General features: G+C 36.7%; 2 protein-coding genes across 3 annotated transcripts in view; one reads left to right on the top strand and one right to left on the bottom strand.

Annotated features, from left to right (window-relative positions):
- The first annotated feature begins 1,519 nt into the window (after positions 1-1,519).
- Positions 1,520-12,785, top strand: RIOK1 (RIO kinase 1). Its single transcript, XM_043033515.2, has 12 exons — positions 1,520-1,674; positions 3,838-4,037; positions 5,244-5,311; positions 7,359-7,501; positions 7,880-7,985; positions 8,288-8,430; positions 9,773-9,959; positions 10,296-10,414; positions 10,869-10,972; positions 11,400-11,611; positions 12,095-12,257; positions 12,568-12,785. Exons 1-12 carry the CDS (start codon positions 1,631-1,633, stop codon positions 12,756-12,758), a joined length of 1,680 nt encoding a protein of 559 aa, XP_042889449.2. The 5' UTR covers positions 1,520-1,630; the 3' UTR covers positions 12,759-12,785.
- A 729-nt stretch (positions 12,786-13,514) lies between these two features.
- LOC122264554 (switch-associated protein 70) overlaps positions 13,515-20,000 on the bottom strand; it is a 12,699-nt gene continuing 6,213 nt past the window's right edge. Inside the window, exons 2-10 of one of the 2 annotated variants that reach the window (XM_043033504.2) lie at positions 19,393-19,515; positions 18,947-19,153; positions 18,442-18,675; positions 17,893-18,170; positions 17,551-17,752; positions 16,994-17,145; positions 16,657-16,808; positions 16,141-16,265; positions 13,515-15,419 (exon numbers count right to left, since the gene is read on the bottom strand). In XM_043033504.2, the coding sequence (XP_042889438.1) occupies positions 15,228-15,419; positions 16,141-16,265; positions 16,657-16,808; positions 16,994-17,145; positions 17,551-17,752; positions 17,893-18,170; positions 18,442-18,675; positions 18,947-19,153; positions 19,393-19,515 (1,665 nt within the window). In that variant the 3' untranslated portion in view covers positions 13,515-15,227. Of the gene's footprint in view, positions 15,420-16,129; positions 16,266-16,656; positions 16,809-16,993; positions 17,146-17,550; positions 17,753-17,892; positions 18,171-18,441; positions 18,676-18,946; positions 19,154-19,392; positions 19,516-20,000 lie in introns of both variants that reach the window. The other variant, XM_086539691.1, reaches the window with a different exon arrangement.

The raw sequence follows: 20,000 nt of genomic DNA, 5'->3' as shown, positions 1-20,000 counted from the left end.
CAGAACAATGACATATAGTGTTACATCAATGGTTATTTAAACATCAAATAAAAAGTTTTCCTATATATCATCTGCATTTCCTGGAGCAGCACATGACATTAGGGTTTTTCAATGTACGAAATTTGCGGATGATATACATACAGATCCTTGCCTGTGGTTTCCAAGTGATGATCAACATGCAATTGATGAGACTGCATTTGTTCTTCATAGGCATTTACTCGTTCGATTAAAAATGATGCAAGTAATCCTCTGACAGTCAGGAAAAGGAGAAAACCCAGAAATTATCTCAGCATAGTGTTTATAAAGAATGCTTTTGGGTTGCTCAAAGGTCGATTTTGAAGGTTGAAGTACACTGAGGCTTATATTCAAAGGGTGAAAAAGATTATCCAGCCATCATGTCTAGTGCATAACATCACAATGGAATATGCGCAAGAAGAAATATACCTCATGGTGGAGTGTGTCATGCAGTGTGGACAAGCAAATGATGACATTATGAGAATACATGTTGGTCCAAGCAATAAAGGGCAAAGGAAGTGAAAGCAGCTAGCAAGACCACTAAATTAATTTACTTAACTCTATAACTTTATTAGTAATATTGTATATCATTTATGAATTTTAGGTTTATCATTACAAATAAAAACTGTGTAAACTATTGTCTGCATACCATTTATGATTTTCAATCAGCGTGTATCATATATTCATGTTCATTGACTCAAAAATTTGTATGTGTTATTACTGTCTGAAAAATCCTTGGCAATATTCAAGGTAACAAAGAAAGGATACATACACATTTCATAATTAAGATATATTACAGGGAGGCAACCTTAACATTAATTCTCTGTATTGTAACATTGTTGTTCTTAGTCTGAACTTTTCTCTTCCTCATTAGTCTTACTAAGTCCTTTTCTTGGTTCCTTTATCACTCTCACTTCCATGCCTTCTTGCTCATTTCCATATCCCTTTCCATGGCTGCCCGGATATATGCCATGTGCTCCGTTGGTTGCTGCATCAGTTTTGTTACCTACTGTGATATTTTCTGATGATTTATTATGGTTTTAGTGGTTTCCTAGTCCTCTGCAAAGGCGGTGCTGGTCCGTGTGTTTCCAAAGACAAGAAGATACAGCAGTAACTTGGAAATCCTACCGGTGTGATCACAACTGAAGTGGACATACAGTACTGTTCTAGGAGTAGCAACAGAAACAACAGCTAATTTTGAAGCTTCATAAATCCCTTTAAGAAAAATGTTTTAATGTGAGGGAAAATAGACAATGGTGTAACTTACAAGAAAAAGGTATATATAAATAAAAAACACGTTTTAGCATCAGAAAGATATGAGATCGGGGTAATATGAAAACTATATGCATAACTATCTGAAAAATACTTTCGAATATGAGGGAAAAAAATAAGGTTGTCACATAAATTAATCAAGCCGTAATAGATATCATAAAAACGTTTCAACATGTGCGAAAGAAGAAAGTCAATCACAACTGAATAATCCGTAGCAATCCGGCAAATTAGACAAACGTTATTAATCCGCACGAATCCGGATTCATTTTTACGAACGCAGGACATCACAACAAACTTACACGTGCAGGAAGGTCTTGAAGAATTTACGGCATTTACCACTACAATGGAGGTTTATGACGGACAATTCAGTGATGCCGATGAAGATAGGTAAGTGTATAAGAATGATTATATCGTCAAGTATCCATAATGATACTACGTGGCCGAAATTAACTGTATTAGAACTGATGAATTGTAAAATAATGTTAGGTCGGTAGTACCTGTACTTTCGTTGTGGACTGACTAGCCAGGACGGCGAACTGAATTAGTTATGGGAGGGAAATTATGGGAGGAAATTGGGTTATATAAGGTCTGGTATAATGAATACTCAAAAATGCATACGGATAAAATGTAAAAAGTAAACACCCTTTAGACTAGTCTGTTGAGTGTGGGACTCCTGGGTGACCTCTCTAATGGGTAAGGGCTCCATTAGATAAAATCAGGGTTAATCTTACTAATATACTATTATACTCACATATCTGCCTCTAATCTGCTGATTGCAATGGCCTTCTTGTCAGTGCTCTGAAGAAGGCTAACAAACCCCCTCCACATATGTTACAGCTAAATACAAACTTGTAGACTTCCTTGTTATTAGAAGTAATGAGACCAGTCTCTTTCTTGACAGAATTTACATGGAGGAGGCTTTTGTTTAGATTTTCAGAATGGTACCCTATTACTAGATACCACCCGAGTAGAACTGATGGATTCCTTTCACCTTCTACTAACCGTTATAGTGGATGTAATTAGTGATTCTGTCCCCCCCCTATGCCCCACAATCTGGGCTATAGATAGAAAGGGAGAGGCCCCCTACTTGGTTTTCTTAACCCTATGACGATGGTGCATCACACCCGTGTGACACAGCTAATTTCCCGATGCCGGGGCATCATGCCAGTGTGACGTTTCCAATGCAATATTGCAATGGCCTGGCATAGGGGTTTTCACTTAGCGCGTCCCCCGTCGGGAAAGGGTTCAGGTACATTTGTTGTATATTTTTGTGCAATTCACGCATATTTATTAATGATATCCCCCCCCTAGTTTCCCTGATATATGTCATGCCCTCCACTACTAATGAAGCCAAGACATTTGGGTATAGGTGGAGAATCGAAGATTATGTTCTTTATTTATGAACAATAGAGGGTAGGAGGAATCTATCACTACCAATATTGTGGTCATAAGAGAAATTTTACTTACTGTACTTTAGTTTACTTTCTGTCACCTTTCATTTATTTATTATTTTTTTTTTTTTCCCCATAACTGGAGTACCGACACTCTCAGAGACTATATCAATATTCAGACCCTTCCTGTTGGTTTCAAGTGAGTTTAGATAGGAAACAACCAGAGCTGGTATTCACGAACATTCAAAGACTATGAGATTCATCAGTGACAGAAAAAAGTCTTTGTCAGTCAATTTTTTTGTAATTATATATGTCAGAATTATTGCATCATCAAGTTTATAATGTTAGAATGAACTGCCATCACTTAACACTCAGTGATGGCAGTTATGTAAATCTTGGTTTTAGTTAACCCACTTACGACGGGGGCATTCCAGCCTTGAATGTCCCAATGCCGGGGCGTTCGAATTATTAGGCCTAAATCACTGGGCTTTTGAATGCGCGGTACAGTGCTGTACCACCTGTCCAGAGAGGGTTAACATATGGAAACAGCACAAGTCACAGACAAAATTTGTTAAGAACAGCCTTAGACCAAGTCATAGACAAATTATAGGGAAGGATTGCTATTAGACAAATCCCAAATTTTGTCAAAGAAAATTCTATGGGTTTTCATGAATACTGATAAATTCGAGAACAAAGAAAAATGTATACACCTTTGTGCATGTGGAGACAGACACACAAATAAACACACACACACACCACACTACACCACACCACACTACACTACACTATACTTCACTTCATTTCACTTCACTTCACTTCACTTCACCACACCACACCACACCACACCACACCACACACCTTTCTATAGTGTGTATTGTTAGTAATTTAACATTCTATATCATTAAATTTGATTATATCTAAATAAAAATATAACTATTCAGGAAATTATTTTTAAAGTTGTTTTTTCTACAGTTCATTGATGTTTTGTTAATTATAAAATGAATCATGTCTCTTTCTTTTTTCTTTTTATCATATAGCCCTTCTCTTTCTAATCCTGTTAGATGAATATACTATACCTTAGGATTAAGAACCTTTATAAATATATTTTATATATATATATATACTTTAAACTGAGACAAGCTCCATATCTCTTTTTCAGTGAAAGCTCACATCTACCATGCCGGCAACTCCCAGCGACTGCAGTACCCAAACCAATATGTGATGAAAATTGGGATGAAGATGTAGAAAACCAGCCTACGTCAACTGAAATCCCCAAAGATTTGATAGAAGAGGAAGAGGAAGATGATGATTATTATGATGATGATAATGATTATTTCTATGTGGATGAGGATAGTAAAAGTATGCCAAACATTGCAACTGTTTTATTGTTATTATCACAGCAGTAATTACTGTGATCATGATTATACACACACACACACACACACACACACACACACACACACACACACACACACACACACACACACACACACACACACACACACACACACACACACACACACACACACATACACATACACATACACATACATATATACATACACATGTGTGTGTGTGTGTGTGTGTGTGTGTGTGTGTGTGTGTGTGTGTGTGTGTGTGTGTGTGTGTGTGTGTGTGTGTGTGTGTGTGTGAGAGAGAGAGAGAGAGAGAGAGAGAGAGAGAGAGAGAGAGAGAGAGAGAGAGAGAGAGAGAGAGAGAGAGTGCCTGGTTGTATGCATGCATGTGTGCATGTGCATATGTGCATGCATATATAGATATTACTGTTCATTAAGGACAAGTCGATTCATCCTTTACCCCACAACCATTTTTTCTGCCTAACTCCAGCTCATTTATGTATTAGAGTACTGAAAATGTTCACTTTTATGTATTTTGTCATGTAATAAGACATATAGCAGGAACTAGTATGACTATGACAATTTTTAAACTAATAATTTCTGTAGTTTAGTCTTTCAGTCTCTAAAAAGGAGGAATATACACTATACACTCAGTGTAACATCAATATGATATCACATATTTATGGAAGAAAAAGTATGAAGTTTGGGAGAACATTTTCTTGATTGTGAATAAAAAAAAGTAAATATTTAAAAATATATACACTCCTCTGCTTTCTTACTCCTAGTCTTATTTGGCAAAACAGCTAAACTGGCAGTGGTACCTTTCACATCTTGCACATGGTATAAAGCACTCATGGCATCAACCTATGTTTCACTTATCCGCATTGGGTTAAGTAACATGTTTTGAAACATTTGTTTCCTGTCTTTACTCATCCTAGTATTATGATGCTGCCATTGTTAATTCTGTTATGCTTAAATCTATTATAAACATATTTTATATTATTTTACCCTGTTGGAAAAAAAGATGTTGGGTTGACTACTTAAACATATACTGCCCAAGGGTAGGGTACACTTATCATTGTATTCTGATGGTAAAACACTTTCAACTTTCCTTTTGAACATTTTTGATCCTTGTAAATACTGCCATCATATTTGTCTTTCATGATGTAAAAGTTTAACAAAAATTTTGACACGTGTCTTTATTCCACAGATTTGACAAAGCAGTACCAAAAGAATCATCATAGTGGACCCAACAGTGTTGTCATCCAGTCACAGAAGGTATAGTCCAAGATGAGAGTCCATGCTTGTATGCAATTCTTATAAGATGTTTATTACTACATCATCATTTTTGTATATCAGTAAATTTTACATGAAAAACAATATCTTTACCTTAGACAGCATTAGTTTTTCAATTAAATCATTATTATGTTATGTAAAGTGTATTCAATGTGTTTGTGTTAATGTGTATCCATAAAAAAAGGTGATGTAAAAGATTGGAAATTAATGACTTGATCTTTTTCTTAGTAAAGTAAAGATGTAAGACAAAATTTAGTGGTTAACCCAAAACTTCTGGGTGTCATGTATAGATGACGGCACCCTTATTTTCCGATCTTCCGGGCATCATGCATAGATGACGGTCTCGGTGTCACAGTATTTTCTTGGGACTCTCCCCTTTGTCACAAACGAAGCCAACTACAAAATTGATAGTGATTGCTCTTGAGATTCCCATGTAACTTTCCCTCCTCTGACCCCCCCTCCCCCCACCTTTTTTGGAAACGAGGCCGGATGAAGTAATGCAAGGCAGGCAGCTGGGTACATATCAGCTTTCCATGTCTACATCTGGCAAGACTGAAGTGACATCCCCACATCATGAAAGCCGTTGTAGATTTGATGCAGGAAGTGGGGCCATTTGAAAAGGAGTATCATTTGTATTTTGACAACTGGTACTCTTCACCCACACTATTTCACTACCTTCAGTCCTGGAAAACAGAGACCAAAGGTACCATCAGGAAGTTCATGCTAAAAGACCTTTCGTTGAAAAAGAAAGGGGACATTGATGTCAGAACTTCAAGAGCAGGGATGCTGGCAATGTCATGGTTTGACAAGAAGCCAGTCAACATCTTGTTTACAATGCACAAGGGGGAGTTAACCCATTCGCACCGGTTGACTTGCTATCACGTTTAGTGGTAACCCCAGCGAATTGGTTAACCCTTTGATGACAGTGCGTCACACCCGTGTGACACAGATAAATGCCAAATGATGGGGCGACACACCAGTTTGATATTCCCGATGCAATATTGCATAGGCCCGGCATAGGGCGTTTCCACTTATCGCCGGCCTGTCGGGATTGGGTTAAGGAGGAAACCCCAAGTGGACATACGTTACCAGTTGGCTCAGTCATATCCAGTAGCAAGGAAGACAAACAAGTGGTATGCAAAATTGTTTTACAACCTGCTGGATCTGGCAATTATCAATGCACATGCAGTGCACAAGTGGCTGGGTGGTAAAATGACTCAACTTGAATTCCACCTCCAGCTTGTAGCTGAGTTACTTCAGTGGCCGACGGAGATGATGGTGAGGAGGTGAAGGAGCATCACCCCTCAGTGAGTGGTAACATGATCCAGATCTCTCCAGTCACCTTCCCATGACAGAGGGAAGTACTGGCAATGCAAATACTGCCGGCAGTTGAGGGGAAAGAGGTCCATGTCATACTACATTTGCAACCTTTGTGATGTAGCACTATGTACTGTGTGCTTCAGTGCATTCCATGTGACAGATTGAAAAAAATGCATGTAAATATTGTAAATAACTTGTATATATTTTGTATGTATTATTTTACATATTTTTTTATCAAGAGATATAAATTAGATGTAAATTTTGTTTCTGTAAAACCAAAATACAAAAGCTACGTATTCCCCTATAATACCTGATATGGAGAGTATGGAGAAAGGATAACATAACATAACATAAAAAAAAAAAAAAAAAAAAAAAAAAAAAAAAAAAAAAAAAAAAAGTAAAGTAAAAAAGATGAGATGTCAAATACATTTTCCAATATAAGGTTGCAAAAAGCAATATATTCTCGATTTGATACATACAGTTTTCATCAATCTTAGTTAAAACAAGAAGCATTGGAGTAATCCCGCACTGTGTGCGCATAGCACATACCCCACCCCACCCGATAAGTCCCAGGAATATGAGTTTAGGCCTGTGCAGTAGCCTCCCAGAAATACACCATGCCCCAGAGATCGCCGACCCAGAGGATTTGGGTTAACTTATTAATTTTAGCAGTATGAATGAATTATATTTTAATATTATACTTTACCAGGTAGAGAAATTCCAGCCTTCTGAGAAATTGTTTAAGAAATACGTTGGAAAAATATGCCTTGAGAAGTTTGAAGGCCTAAAGGGTTTTGGGGGAAATGTCACTAACCGCATGGCAGAAACTCAACGTAAAACTGAGAATGAAAGGTAAGTTTGCAAGAGCTTCTGTTCCAACTTTTGTCTTAAAAGAAAATAAGGATGAATTTGGAAAAGTAAAGTTATTAAAAAGAGGCAGTTTATTAAGTCAATTTGCATATCTATTACTTTGCTTATTTTGATTTAATTTATAGCTAATGTAAAAATACCATTTCAACTGATAACCCGTTCATATTTATATATCCTTATTAATATTTTTCATCAAAGTAATATGAATTGTATACTTTATCATGCCTGTAGAACACTGGATCTTAGACAAATTATGAAGGGATGAAAGGGATACTAAAATTGTCTCTGAGCATGATTAATGACAGCCAATTAATAGAATGTATAATCACACGGTTTGGTATGTCACTTGTGATATTACAGACTTCGAGTACGTGACAAAGCTGAAAGGGCTACAGTGGAGCAGGTCTTAGATCCCAGAACCCGCATGATCCTCTTCAAATTTCTTAACAAGGGAACAATAGCAGAGGTATGATATGGAAATTATTATCTCAAATTGGAAATATCAGGTGAAATTTGCTCATTGAAATTATCACAGCACTTAGTATGCGTCTGTTTATTTACTGTCAAGTAGGACCTTGTCTTTTGGTAATTAATTTGACAAAAGGTAATACAGAGAAGTGGAAATTGATGATATGATTATATTATAATTACATATAAGATATAGGACAAATTTTAATGACTCATTTTCTTATTTGTTTTGGAAATTTTAAGAGTTAAGTTTCTTTTCTGTGTCATGGCCAGATTTACCTGATTTCCATTCTTCTTCAGATTAATGGCTGCATATCTACTGGTAAAGAAGCTAATGTTTATCACGCCTTGAGCAGTGATGGCGAGGATTATGCAGTTAAGATCTACAAAACTTCAATTCTTGTATTCAAAGACAGAGATAGATATGTCTCTGGGGACCACAGGTATAGAGATCTAGTAGTTATTCTACATGCTTTTTATGTGTTGTGGTTATATATACATCTAGTGTATATTTGGCATACCAAAAGCAACATCCTGAATGCTTCTTTGGTTAGTGATTAAAAGATTAAAAAATGGAGTGCATTGCCATGTGTACATAGTATCTACTAATATTTTAAGTACTTTTTTGCAGTCACAGTTGTGTTCCCTGTCTCTCTTTGTTTTTTCATTTTTCTTTCTTGTAAATGAATGCTAGTGGATGTCAAATAATAATTCAGATATGTAGCATATTTCATGCAGGCAAACTCACCATCCATCCTTCATAACACCCATATCCCCACACCATACTCTTACTTAGCATGCAGTATCGTTGCCTTATGGTAAATCTTTTTACTGCTTATTTTGTTTTGTTCTATGCCAAAACATGTTTTTTTATCATTCCATATGTGTTTTATTTGCTTTGTTTATTTGCATTTCATCCAGCCACTTCCACTCCTCTTCGTCAGCTTCAGTTCTATGTTGCCTCATAGTATATTATTGTCTATTTCCTCTTTATACATCTGCATGGATATGTCATTGTTTTCTATGAAGAATTATTTTTCTTTATTTGTTTGGATGTTTTATGGGCATAGAAGCAACCGGGCCCTTAAATGATCGGTACCATAGTGTACCACCCGTCCAGAGAGGGTTAAAGCTCTTGAAATGCCAAAGACCAAAATTGGCCAAGGCAAAACTGCTTTGCAGTCTTTAAGTATCATGTATATAATGCGGAGAAAAAATACTCTACCTGATACTTGATATTTCACATGATCTTGAGCTTATTTAATGGAAGCAGTGGAATACTAGTAGCAAAGATATTTGATTTACAGTTAATATACAGTGTTGCAACTTGTCCCAGTTTCACTTATTATGAGACAAATTGTAAAACTTTGGTTATAATACTCATGTACAACTTACAATAAACACAAAAGACCTATCTTTAAAAGGCAATATGGTTGTTTGTGTATGGTCAAACATAAAAAATAGTGGTAATAAGAAATGTCTAAATATTGTAGGTGAAATGAAATCTTGTTTTCAAGGAAAACTGTCTCCTCTACTGTCTTTTATTTTGCCACTAAAAATCTTTGGGAATAGCGTATTGCATGTTATTCATAGGAAAGCAAGTATGCAATGCAATTCAATTTTTTTTTTTTTTTTTTTTTTTTTTTTTTTTTTTTCCAGAACAGTTGCAGGTTGAGGGTTTATAATATTCCAGGTTGCAGTAACATTTCATCTTATACAGTATATGTTGTATTTTATTTTCTAGAAAGTGTATTTTTTGACTTGCAGCACTTTCATTGCTTTCAGATTCCGTACGGGTTATGGAAAACACAATCCAAGAAAAATGGTACGCACATGGGCGGAAAAAGAAACAAGTAATTTGTTTCGTTTATACAACTGCGGTCTCCCAGTACCAAAGCCTATTGTACTTCGTTCGCATGTCCTTGTAATGGAGTTTTTGGGTACAAATTCAATGCCGTCTCCTAGGTTAAAGGTATGTGTTGCTATTTGCTTTGTTTTTTTATAGATATAGATAGATAGATAGATGGATATATGTGTGTGTGTGTGTTTTATGTATATATTTCATATTTATTTTTATTCTTATTCCTATATTTATATTTATAGTTATATTTATATTTATTTATATTTATATTTATATTTATATTTGCTTGATTGCTATAGAACATTCTATAAATAGGATGGTTATGTTCATACAGACTCAAATGCAAAATTGGATTGATTAAAGCTAAATACCTAGAAATTATGAAGAGTACAAATTAGAAGTTTTAGGGTTTTAAAGTTTTTAATTGATTTATTTTTGGGCTTGTAGGATGCAGATATTTCAGAGTCAAAAGCACGAGAATTATACCATGATTTAGTGGTACAGATGTGGATTATGTACAGGGAATGTCGGCTTGTCCATGCAGATCTCAGCGAATACAACCTTTTGTGAGTAAATTTTAGATTAATGGTTATGTATAACTATAAGAAGGTTATTCCATACAAGTGTGTATTGGAAGAACATGGAATATACATAGATATGTTACTAAGAGATTTTTAAAATTATCACAGTAAATCATTCCCAGTAAATGATTCAGTACATGAGAGAAATGAATGTTGGTTTTACCTTTGTTGTCCCCTTTAGAGTATGTATAATATTGGGTGAATGATACAGTAAAGGCTAGAACTTTTGAAAATCCATATTAATTGGTCAGTACTTGAATAAGTGTTATTATTTTTATTCTCAAGATGGTTTGGAACCTTCAGAATACTTTTATGTGAACTTTATTATCCTTATAAGCAAATTATCTGAATTTGTTAGGCACAGATCATCCAAATATCATGATGAGGAACTGTCTTGATTTGTTCATTGTATATGTGTTTATTACATTTTTTCATACAGGTATCATAATGGAAGACCTTACATCATTGATGTATCTCAGTCAGTTACTCCTGACCATCCACATTCTTTGGAGTTTTTGAGGAAGGACTGCACCAACATCACAGGTTGTTATTTCATGGTTACCAACTACTTATCAGATTTTATAATCTATATGATAGACTATGTCTGCCATCTCCCACTCTGTCTCTTTCTCTCTGTCTCTCTGTCACTGTCTGTCTGTAATTTGATACTCAGTATCTATCCTATGTATATATATTGGATAAAAGTCATTATCTTTTAGCTTTACTGAAATAGATGTTGAATTGAAGAATGATTGTGTAAGTTCATTGTTGGTCATAATACTGCTTTAGTCTCAGAGTATTCTTCTTTGTTTTATGATGATAAACTTTTCCTTGCATTAAGTTGTTGTTGTTTTTTGGTTCATTATAAATGCTCTTGGACTTTTAAAAATATTTGTATGTGTCCATAAAGATATTGATGATATTCAGTAGTGCATTTTAAACCATGGTGAACTCTCCCTCCGTGCCTCAGAATACTTCCGCAAGAAAGGAGTCCCAACCATGAAAATCCAAGAACTGTTCAATTTCATCGTCGATCCCATGCTGACTGCCGAGAAACGTGACGAATACCTCGAGGAGATGAAAAAGTTAGCTGCTTCAAGAACTATGGGGGAGCTGACAGACCAGGAAAAGATAGATGAAGAAGTGTTTAAGAATGCGTACATTCCCAAAACATTAGATCAGGTTAGATCACTCTCATTATCAATGCCATTTTTTTGTGTTATTATATGTTTTAAAGTTGAATTTATCAGCTGTATATTTTTTCTTTATTTTTCTAAAAAAATGCTGCTTTGCATAGCCAACAGTTGGAAGTAAAAGCCAACCTTAATAGTAGTCTTCAATCTTCTGTTATATTTTTAAGGTTTGGCATTTTGTATTTTGCTCTCTGGCAACACTAAGATTACAAACAAACTTATCTAAACAGCCATTATATTCAGAATTACTTTCTTACTTTGCTAAGGCCATGAAAAAGAACACAAAAGTATGGGTTAGAATGATCTTTCTCTTATGCTTTCTAGAGTAAGAACACAAAGGCACTAGATGGAAATATCAGTTTCTTTCTAATACTATATGTGAATGTTATTTTCCCTGGACTTTTAGGGTATTTCTTCCAGTATTTTCTTAGATCGTAAATGTCAGTGTAACCTTATACTATTTCTAATGCAGGTTATAGATTTTGAACGTGACATGCAGCAGCTGAAACTGGGAACAAAATCTGAGAAGGAAATCACTTACCGCACCGTCCTGGGTATGAAGAAAGATCTGAGTGGACCAGAAGTCCTGCCCATACCAAATGAGGTTTCAGATTCAGGAGGAGATAGCGATGAGGGTGAGTTAACCCAGAATCTTTCAATTTTATTGTATTGGTTGTCATGAATAATTCGAGCCCAGTTTGCACGTTTGACGTACACCAAATTGATGAAATTGATGAAAATAGAAGATACACCCTCATGAAGGTCATTGCTTGTGATGATGAAAGGGGATTGTACACTATGATCTTTTTAGGAATTGTAATTTCCTTTAGAGTCTGTATAGAATATGTATTTTGAACGTGTTCTGCTTATTCTTTTTTAATGTATATTTTCCTGTGTGATTTCATTATAATTGCTATTATGCATATCACCTTTTGCTTTATCCAGATGAAGAAGAAAGTGAAAGTGAGGAGGAGAAGGGTAGTCATCTCACAGTCGGTAGACCACGGGGGGAGGCCACAGAAGACAGGAAAGAAAGGAAGAAGGCAATCAAAGAGGCACAAGCAGAGAAGAGAAAAACGAAATTGAAAAAACACGTCAAGAAGAGAGCAGAGAAAACCAGGAAAAAGAAGCATTAAAACTTGATAATAAAATTACAAATAAAAGAAGTTTATTCCTTATTGAAGCCTTTTGTGATTTGCTTTCACTTGCACTAAGAATATTACAAAAATACAATAAAGCAACAAAAGTTTACAATAGCAAAAATGAAATATTTTTAGTTGTTGATAAAAGCCTAGTTGGGAGACATATTTGTGCTTGATAGCATCTTATTTTATTTTATTACTTTACTCTTGTTCATTTCAGTTGCATACAAGGAAAGATTATTTTTTTAACATTTATGAAATATTTATTGTACCCTATGTTTCTTCTTTCATCACAATTGATGTTATCATTATTAGTACCACTATTATTTTTGTTGCTATTCGTGTAAGTAATAGTTTTTTTCTGAAAAAAAACTTTTGCTCTTGGAATTTTACTATTATTGTCAGTAATTTCATCATCATTACTGTTATTATTACTATTTTAATATTATCTCATCTTCGTGGTATTGAGTTCTAATCCTGGATGGAACTTCGAGGCCTTTTAAAAGCCCTAGTGAAGCTTGCTTTTGAAGTCTCAGGGAACTGATTTTATTTTTTTTGTCCTGCAAAGCAATGTTAATACAAGATGTGGAAAAATGGATATTGTTTTATGTTACTCTTATTTGTGGTAATGAATTATTTATTGATGTAGCATATGAAATACCTTTCTTCCTGGATATAATTTTATCAGATATGATCAGAACTGTTCTTCATTATTTAAAGGTAATATGGGTAATTGAAAAAACTTCTTCAGTTTGTCATGACTTTATTTTCCATACATATAGTGTTGATAAAGGAGTTTCATATTTCTATAATACTCTTCGATTTTTTTTTTTTTACAATGAGGTGATTTTTCATGGCAACTCGACTGCCAGTTTAGCACACACTAGCTACAGGATGTCATATGATGGCATTATTGTTTTCCTTTTAAATAGCTACAGCCCAGCAGGCTTAGAGATAATGCTAAGTTATCTCTTCAGATGTAGATGCTGTAACTTTTTACAGTAGGTTCTAAACTTTTAATAATGATAAAAAAAAAAAAATGCACCATGCCATCCATCAGCTTCCTGAATTTGAACATTTCTAAGTCATTTCATACTAGAATAACTCGGAAGAGCATGTCTGTGAAATATTTAATGGATGGGAAAAATAATCAGGGAAGCAGAACAACTTTAGCATTTCTGGTTCATTATTGAAGATTACTATATAAGATAAATTTTCAATCTTTATTTTATGTGTTTTTTGTTTTTCAGGAGAATTATCACTAATAAATGCATGGAAACTTATCAAAGGTTCTAAGAAATGCGATACAAAGGATGAGAGGAGTATATGTACAAAGATATATATATTATCAAATATAAATTTCAAAATGGATATGGATTTTGTTTATTTTTGTAGATCAATATAATAAGTATGCTAAGTAAAAAAAATCATCCTTTCCACATTTCTTTCATTGGCAAATCATGGAGCACCAAGTAGATTATACACATTTCTTTTTGTAAAACATCATTACAAATAAAGAAATACATCAAGTCATGGAAGTGTAAATCATTAATATCATAGGAAACGTCAATATCAAATCGAAAAAGGGTGACATCTCGTGTGTTTTAACGGATGTAACCGTCTCGCACCAACTTCAATGCCACGTGTATTTGATCACTTCACATCAAGACTTGAATTCATGTACAAAAAGTACAAAATGGAAATAAAAACAATAACTTAAAACCAAGAGAAGCACCGGTAACAGTTGCAAAAGCTTATGCAGTCCATGGAAGTGTTATGGGAAAAAGCTTCTACAAACCATCTTAACCTAAATATAGAGTTTGGATGTCAAACATTACATTCGTAATTTACAAGGACCACTGGTGCATTATTCACATTTACATATTGCACTCAAACAGAGCTTAAACAATTAGATTGCACAGTCGCACTTCCTTAGGCATAGATGTAATAAACAAAAAAAATGTAGCCACAATAATGTAAACAAGTGTAACGCAACGTAATTTTTGCACACCTACACATCAACTCTGGTCAAAATCACATTCATTCTAAAAGGAAAGTCAGTATCAAGTTGTGTAGGTTAAGGTCAATCAGTCTTGCAAGGTATCGATAAATCCATACGTGTTAGAATATTGATTTTTCATAATACTTTCGCACCAGTAAAATGTTTGTTACGTGTATCGATAATGAAAATAATGAACAAGGAATAAGAGAGACAAAAAATATCAAAGTTCACACTTATTACTTCGAACTTTAAATTAGCTGCATAAGAATCTTGATGATGGTTAGTCATTATCCTTATCTTAAAGAAACGGATAACTGATACAAAAAAATGGCAAAAAGCTCTGGAATATATATATATTTTTTTTCTTCTTTCAAATCAGTAGATATTCCTCCCGCACACATTATCATCCAATATATTATACAGTCCTCTTTCTTAATTCATACTACAATATATAAATATACTTAGCTACTCTCAATAGTCCCATTGCTGTTGCCATTCCCATTGCCATTATTGCCATCCTCATTCTTAGAACGGAACTTGAAAAGTCGGGCAGCGTGAGCATTGAAAGAGGATGATCTCGTGGGCACAGGTCCTCGTTCTTTTTTTATAGGCCGCAGAGAGTACGTACGGACAGGGGGCGTTCTCTCTTTAACCTAGAAAAAAATGTTTACCGTATGTCAATAAAAGTTGAAGGCCAATTAAAGCTCAAGAACACCGGCTGAGAATGATTTTTATGGCATTTCTGTGTTGTAATTTATTTTGATTTACTTTTATGTTTAACATATATGGTATTTGCTTTCGGTCAGACTTGAATATTATTTTAATTGAAGAATTCGATTTTAGAGAGAAAAAAAAACTCATTTGTGTTTCTTATACGAACTTATGACAAATGTTAATTGATGTTACTGTTACTGAAAAAGTCCATACAAGTCAGTATTCACGTGTCCCTTTCTACTGGAATGGCCATTTGTCATAAAGCATTTTCATTTCTAAAATATGCAAGAGAAACTAAATTTTTCTATGAATAAGAGGATGGAAAAACAGTCATAGACAAGATACTAATGAAAGGCTCAACAAGAGATGTGTAATGGAAGGATTTAAGTAATATATATATATATATATATATATATATATATATATATATATATATATATATATATATATATATGCAAACAATAAATGCGTTAAGATTCACGTAAACATAAAAATGAAATATGAAATATCTGTTATCAAGACCAACGACAAACAAGAAAGGGAATGTCTATAGCATGAACACACAAAAGACCAGTATCACCATCTTTGATATCGAAACCGAAACAACCTCAATATCATAAACTTGCCCAGTAATCTCAGCAATAATTACCATCACATTACCTTCATTCTTGCTTCCAACAGTTCTTTCCCTCTTTCTGACATGACAATTTTTTCTCTGGCAGAACGCAGCTCGTGGTCCAGTTTTAGACGGTCGGCCTCTAGCTGCCGTAACTTCTTTTCCGCCTCTGGGAGATAAGGGTAAAGGCACATTAATTAACGACAGACCATAACTCCATAACGGTGTTCCTGTGACTCGTTGGAAACATATATGTGTGATGACTTACATTGTTTGTTTGTCTGTGTGTTTTTTTTTTTTTTTTTTTTTTTTGTGTGTTTGTGCTTGTGTGTTTGTGTGAATTTATGTGTGTGTGTGTGTGTGTGTGTGTGTGTGTGTGTGTGTGTGTGTGTGTGTTTGTGCTTGTGTGTTTGTGTGAATTTGTGTGTGTGTGTGTGTGTGTGTGTGTATGTGTGTGTGGTGTGGGTGTGTGAGCGTGCGTGTACGTGCATGTACCTGTCTGTGTGAAATAGACGTCTGTTTCCTTTTTCATTTGTTATAAAAGTCATTAACTTCCTTACCTCTAAGCTGAGTGTCCTTTTCCTCTTGGAGGAGTTGGAAGGCTTCTCTCTTTTTAGTTTCTTCCTCTAGCATTCTCTTTTGCTCTTCTTGGAGTCTCTCTAAATCTTCTCTCTTTTCCCACTCCTCTCGCAAAACACGAGCTTGTAAGTTCCTGCAGTGTAAGATTGGGGTTAAAGCTGTTATGTTACCAGTAAATAATCATATTTTTTATCATTTAGGGCTGCAAAAAAATGAAATTTACTACCCTCCGAGTTTTTGAAAAATGCTAAAGATTTGATTCTAAAGGTTAATGAAATTTACGTCTTGGCAAAAGAAAAGAAAAGAAAAAATCCCCACCTAACAATTTCCTCGTCTCGCTTGGCTTGTGTCTCCTCCTCCAGGAGAGTTTCTAATTGGAATCTGAGATTTTGAAGCTCTGCCACTCGCCGTTCCTCCTCTTGGCGAGCCAAAGCTTCTTCCTTGGCTGCTGCCTCCGCTTCCGCACGAGCCTGTGTGTGATAAGGGCAAAAAGGCTACCTTCTTTGGCCACCCTACGTTTTCTGTATTCAAATACATGCCCATTTGGTCATTACCAAATTCTCTCTCCGTCTCTAGTTTTGTCTGTCTGTCTCTCTCTCTCTCTCTCTCTCTCTCTCTCTCTCTCTCTCTCTCTCTCTCTCTCTCTCTCTCTCTCTCTCTCTCTCTCTCTCTCTCTCTCTCTCTCTCTCTCTCTCTCTCTCTCTCTCTCTTTCTATCTCTCACCTCACCCTAACTCTCACCCTCAAACTCACCCTAACTCTCACCCTCACCCTAACTCTCACCCTAACCCTCACCCTCACTCTCACCCTAACCCTCACCCTCACTCTCACCCTCACCCTCTCTCTTTCTCTCTCAATAATACAACCTGGACCTACTATCTTTTCCGCCATGAGCTCAGCCTGTGTGTTCTCGATGATATCCGCTTGCGAAGCTCTACGAATCCTTTCTGCAGTTTCGCGAGCCTCTTCCTCCTCGTACTCGCTTCTCCGCGATATGGACTGCACCAGCTGATATGGCAGAGGCTCTTTGGAGTGTCGGATTGCAATGTCCAAGGCTCTCAGCCACTCGCTTTTACTCCTGAAAGAGTGCCAGCAGATACCGTAGTGCATTCACACTGGTGAACATCAACGGTTTCACGTGAGGCTTTGCATTTTGGTCATTTAAACAAAAGTAATCGCAAAGTCAAAATAATAACAAACTTTCTTAAAACCCTTTACCTGTGGTCGACGGCTGCCAGCTGAATGAGTTTGTTTGAGTCCAGACACAACGTGAACCTGCAGAGTCTGGCTCCTGGCTCGTCTGGGATGCTGTGGACTGTGGAGGACGGCGTTAGTTTCACGTGTGTTCTGCCCAGCATGAGGTCGGCCGCCCGTGCTGCCACTGCCTTCGTTCGCGGCATGGGTTTGTGGCTCCTTGTTGCCATCGCCCACGGCAGCACCTCGATCTCACGCCCTACCCACACAGGTGCCCACCACGCCCTCTGGTAGACTTTACCCTGTCGAAGCAGAAGAAAAGTTAACCCGAGGTCTTTTTGGTTTCTGTTTTTAGCATTGTAGTTTGTTGGTTGTTGTGTTTGTTATTTTGTCATTTCCTTAATTTGCTGTTCTTTATCTTATTTATTTATTTGCTTTCACAGGTAATGCTATGTATTTGAAGAAACATCACTTAACATCTTATTTTGGTAATCTTTTTCGTTCACTCGCTGACGCGTCCTATCAAAGACTGACGTACAAACAAACACGAAGCGGAAGCGCACGAAAACTCACCCGCTTCAGGATTTGGTCGACAAAAAACCCGTAGATTTCATCGACAGCTTGGTTTGTGGCAGGACCTTCCGTATCCTGTATGTAGCGCCCCTCCAGGAACGTCAGAAACACAGGGAAGGTGAAGCTCGTTATCACGGTGGCTAGTTGGTTGAAATCTCTGGCGTCCCATTCTCTGCCCAGGTGAATGACCAGCTGTTTTGTGACTTCTCTCACTTCTACAATGCTCATCGTCACCTGGAAAACGACTTTGTATTTAATTATATCACTTTCTAGTCTCGTAAATAGATATTGTTGTTTTACATCATCAAGTAAGTGGGATTTTGGAGTCAGACTGGTTGATTGCTTCTTGATGCGAGAGGCTTCTGTTTGAATTAAACTGAAATAATATTTACGGGTGAAGTCACTATGTTCATGTATCTCTTACTTTGACTGAGACTTGTGTGACATTAAGCGCAGACATTGATCATACAAAGGCGCCAACACAAGAGCCATTCTTCTGCCTCACCTGCAAGAGGCCTTTCCTCGACGGCTTCCTCTCCGCCAGGAGGCAAAACACGCGAAAGAGTTTGTAGACAGACTCCTCGCAGAAGAGCGGCAGGTGGCGCTGGATGAGGGAGGAGCGCCCCAGCAGCCAGAAGGTGTGCTCGAGGGTGTCGTGGCACCCTTTGAGTTCGCTGTACGGGGTGCTGCCATTGTCCACTTCGGCCAGGACCTGTCAGTGTATCAGGTAAGTGCGAGTGTCGATAACCAATAATTGATTAAGATAGCAAAAAACACTAGTTTGTCCCAATGAGTATGTTAATTAGTACCTCATGCACAAGCTCCTTTGATTACTTAGTTCTATTCTCTAAACTACTTTAGTTTTATTATTCACCAGTTTTTCAGGCGATAATTTTTCCTTCTAAATAACGAATGGCATTCCATTTCCATCTTTTTAAAAAATCCACTTACCTCATGCGTCAGAAAATAAAGAAACTGTTCAAAGGTGAGTTGTTTGGAGCTCAGGTATTCGGCGATGCAGGTCTCCACTTGCCGGTCGATGTTGAGTAAGACCCCCACATTCTGGGTCAAAACCTGAAGCGACAGTGGAATTTATTCATTTTTGGAAGGCTCATACACCTCCAAAAGGCCAGCAACATCAACAGACAATTATACTATTAATAAAGTTTGACACATAAAATGTTAACACACAAACGCATTCAAGATTAAAAAGCATACATTCTGTCTTCTGTCCACGCCCACTTTCTCACACCCACTCGGAACGGGTCCCCCACCCCACTCGACCCCTGCCGACCCCAGTTGATCTAGGTAGGCACAAACGGGTGGCTGTGTGTCTCTATCTTTGTGGGCCAACATATAATCAGTCTCGCTATTCCTCTCGTCTTCACCTCGCCCCCTTTCCCCTCCTCTCCCTCTCCTTCTCCCTCCCTCTCCCTCTCCCTCTCCTTCTCCCTCTCCCTCTCCCTCTCCCTCTCCCTCTCCCTCTCCCTCTCCCTCTCCCTCTCCCTCTCCCTCTCCCTCTCCCTCTCCCTCTCCTTCTCCCTCTCCCTCTCCCCTCC

The sequence above is a fragment of the Penaeus japonicus genome, unplaced genomic scaffold (genome assembly GCF_977035675.1).
Source record: "Penaeus japonicus unplaced genomic scaffold, GWHDUDI00000001_assembly GWHDUDI00000009, whole genome shotgun sequence".
In the NCBI taxonomy this organism is placed as follows: Eukaryota; Metazoa; Arthropoda; class Malacostraca; order Decapoda; family Penaeidae; genus Penaeus; species Penaeus japonicus.
Note: the sequence above shows the minus strand (reverse complement) of the source record. Positions and strands in the feature narration are given on the sequence as shown.

Bases quoted from the DNA above. Each gene is read 5' to 3' on its own strand.
- RIOK1 (XM_043033515.2), top strand. From the start codon at position 1,631: ATGGAGGTTTATGACGGACAATTCAGTGATGCCGATGAAGATAG. The intron at 10,415-10,868 runs GTGAGTAAATTT...TTTTTCATACAG, and splicing joins CTCAGCGAATACAACCTTTT to GTATCATAATGGAAGACCTT. The intron at 10,973-11,399 runs GTTGTTATTTCA...TCCGTGCCTCAG, and splicing joins GGACTGCACCAACATCACAG to AATACTTCCGCAAGAAAGGA.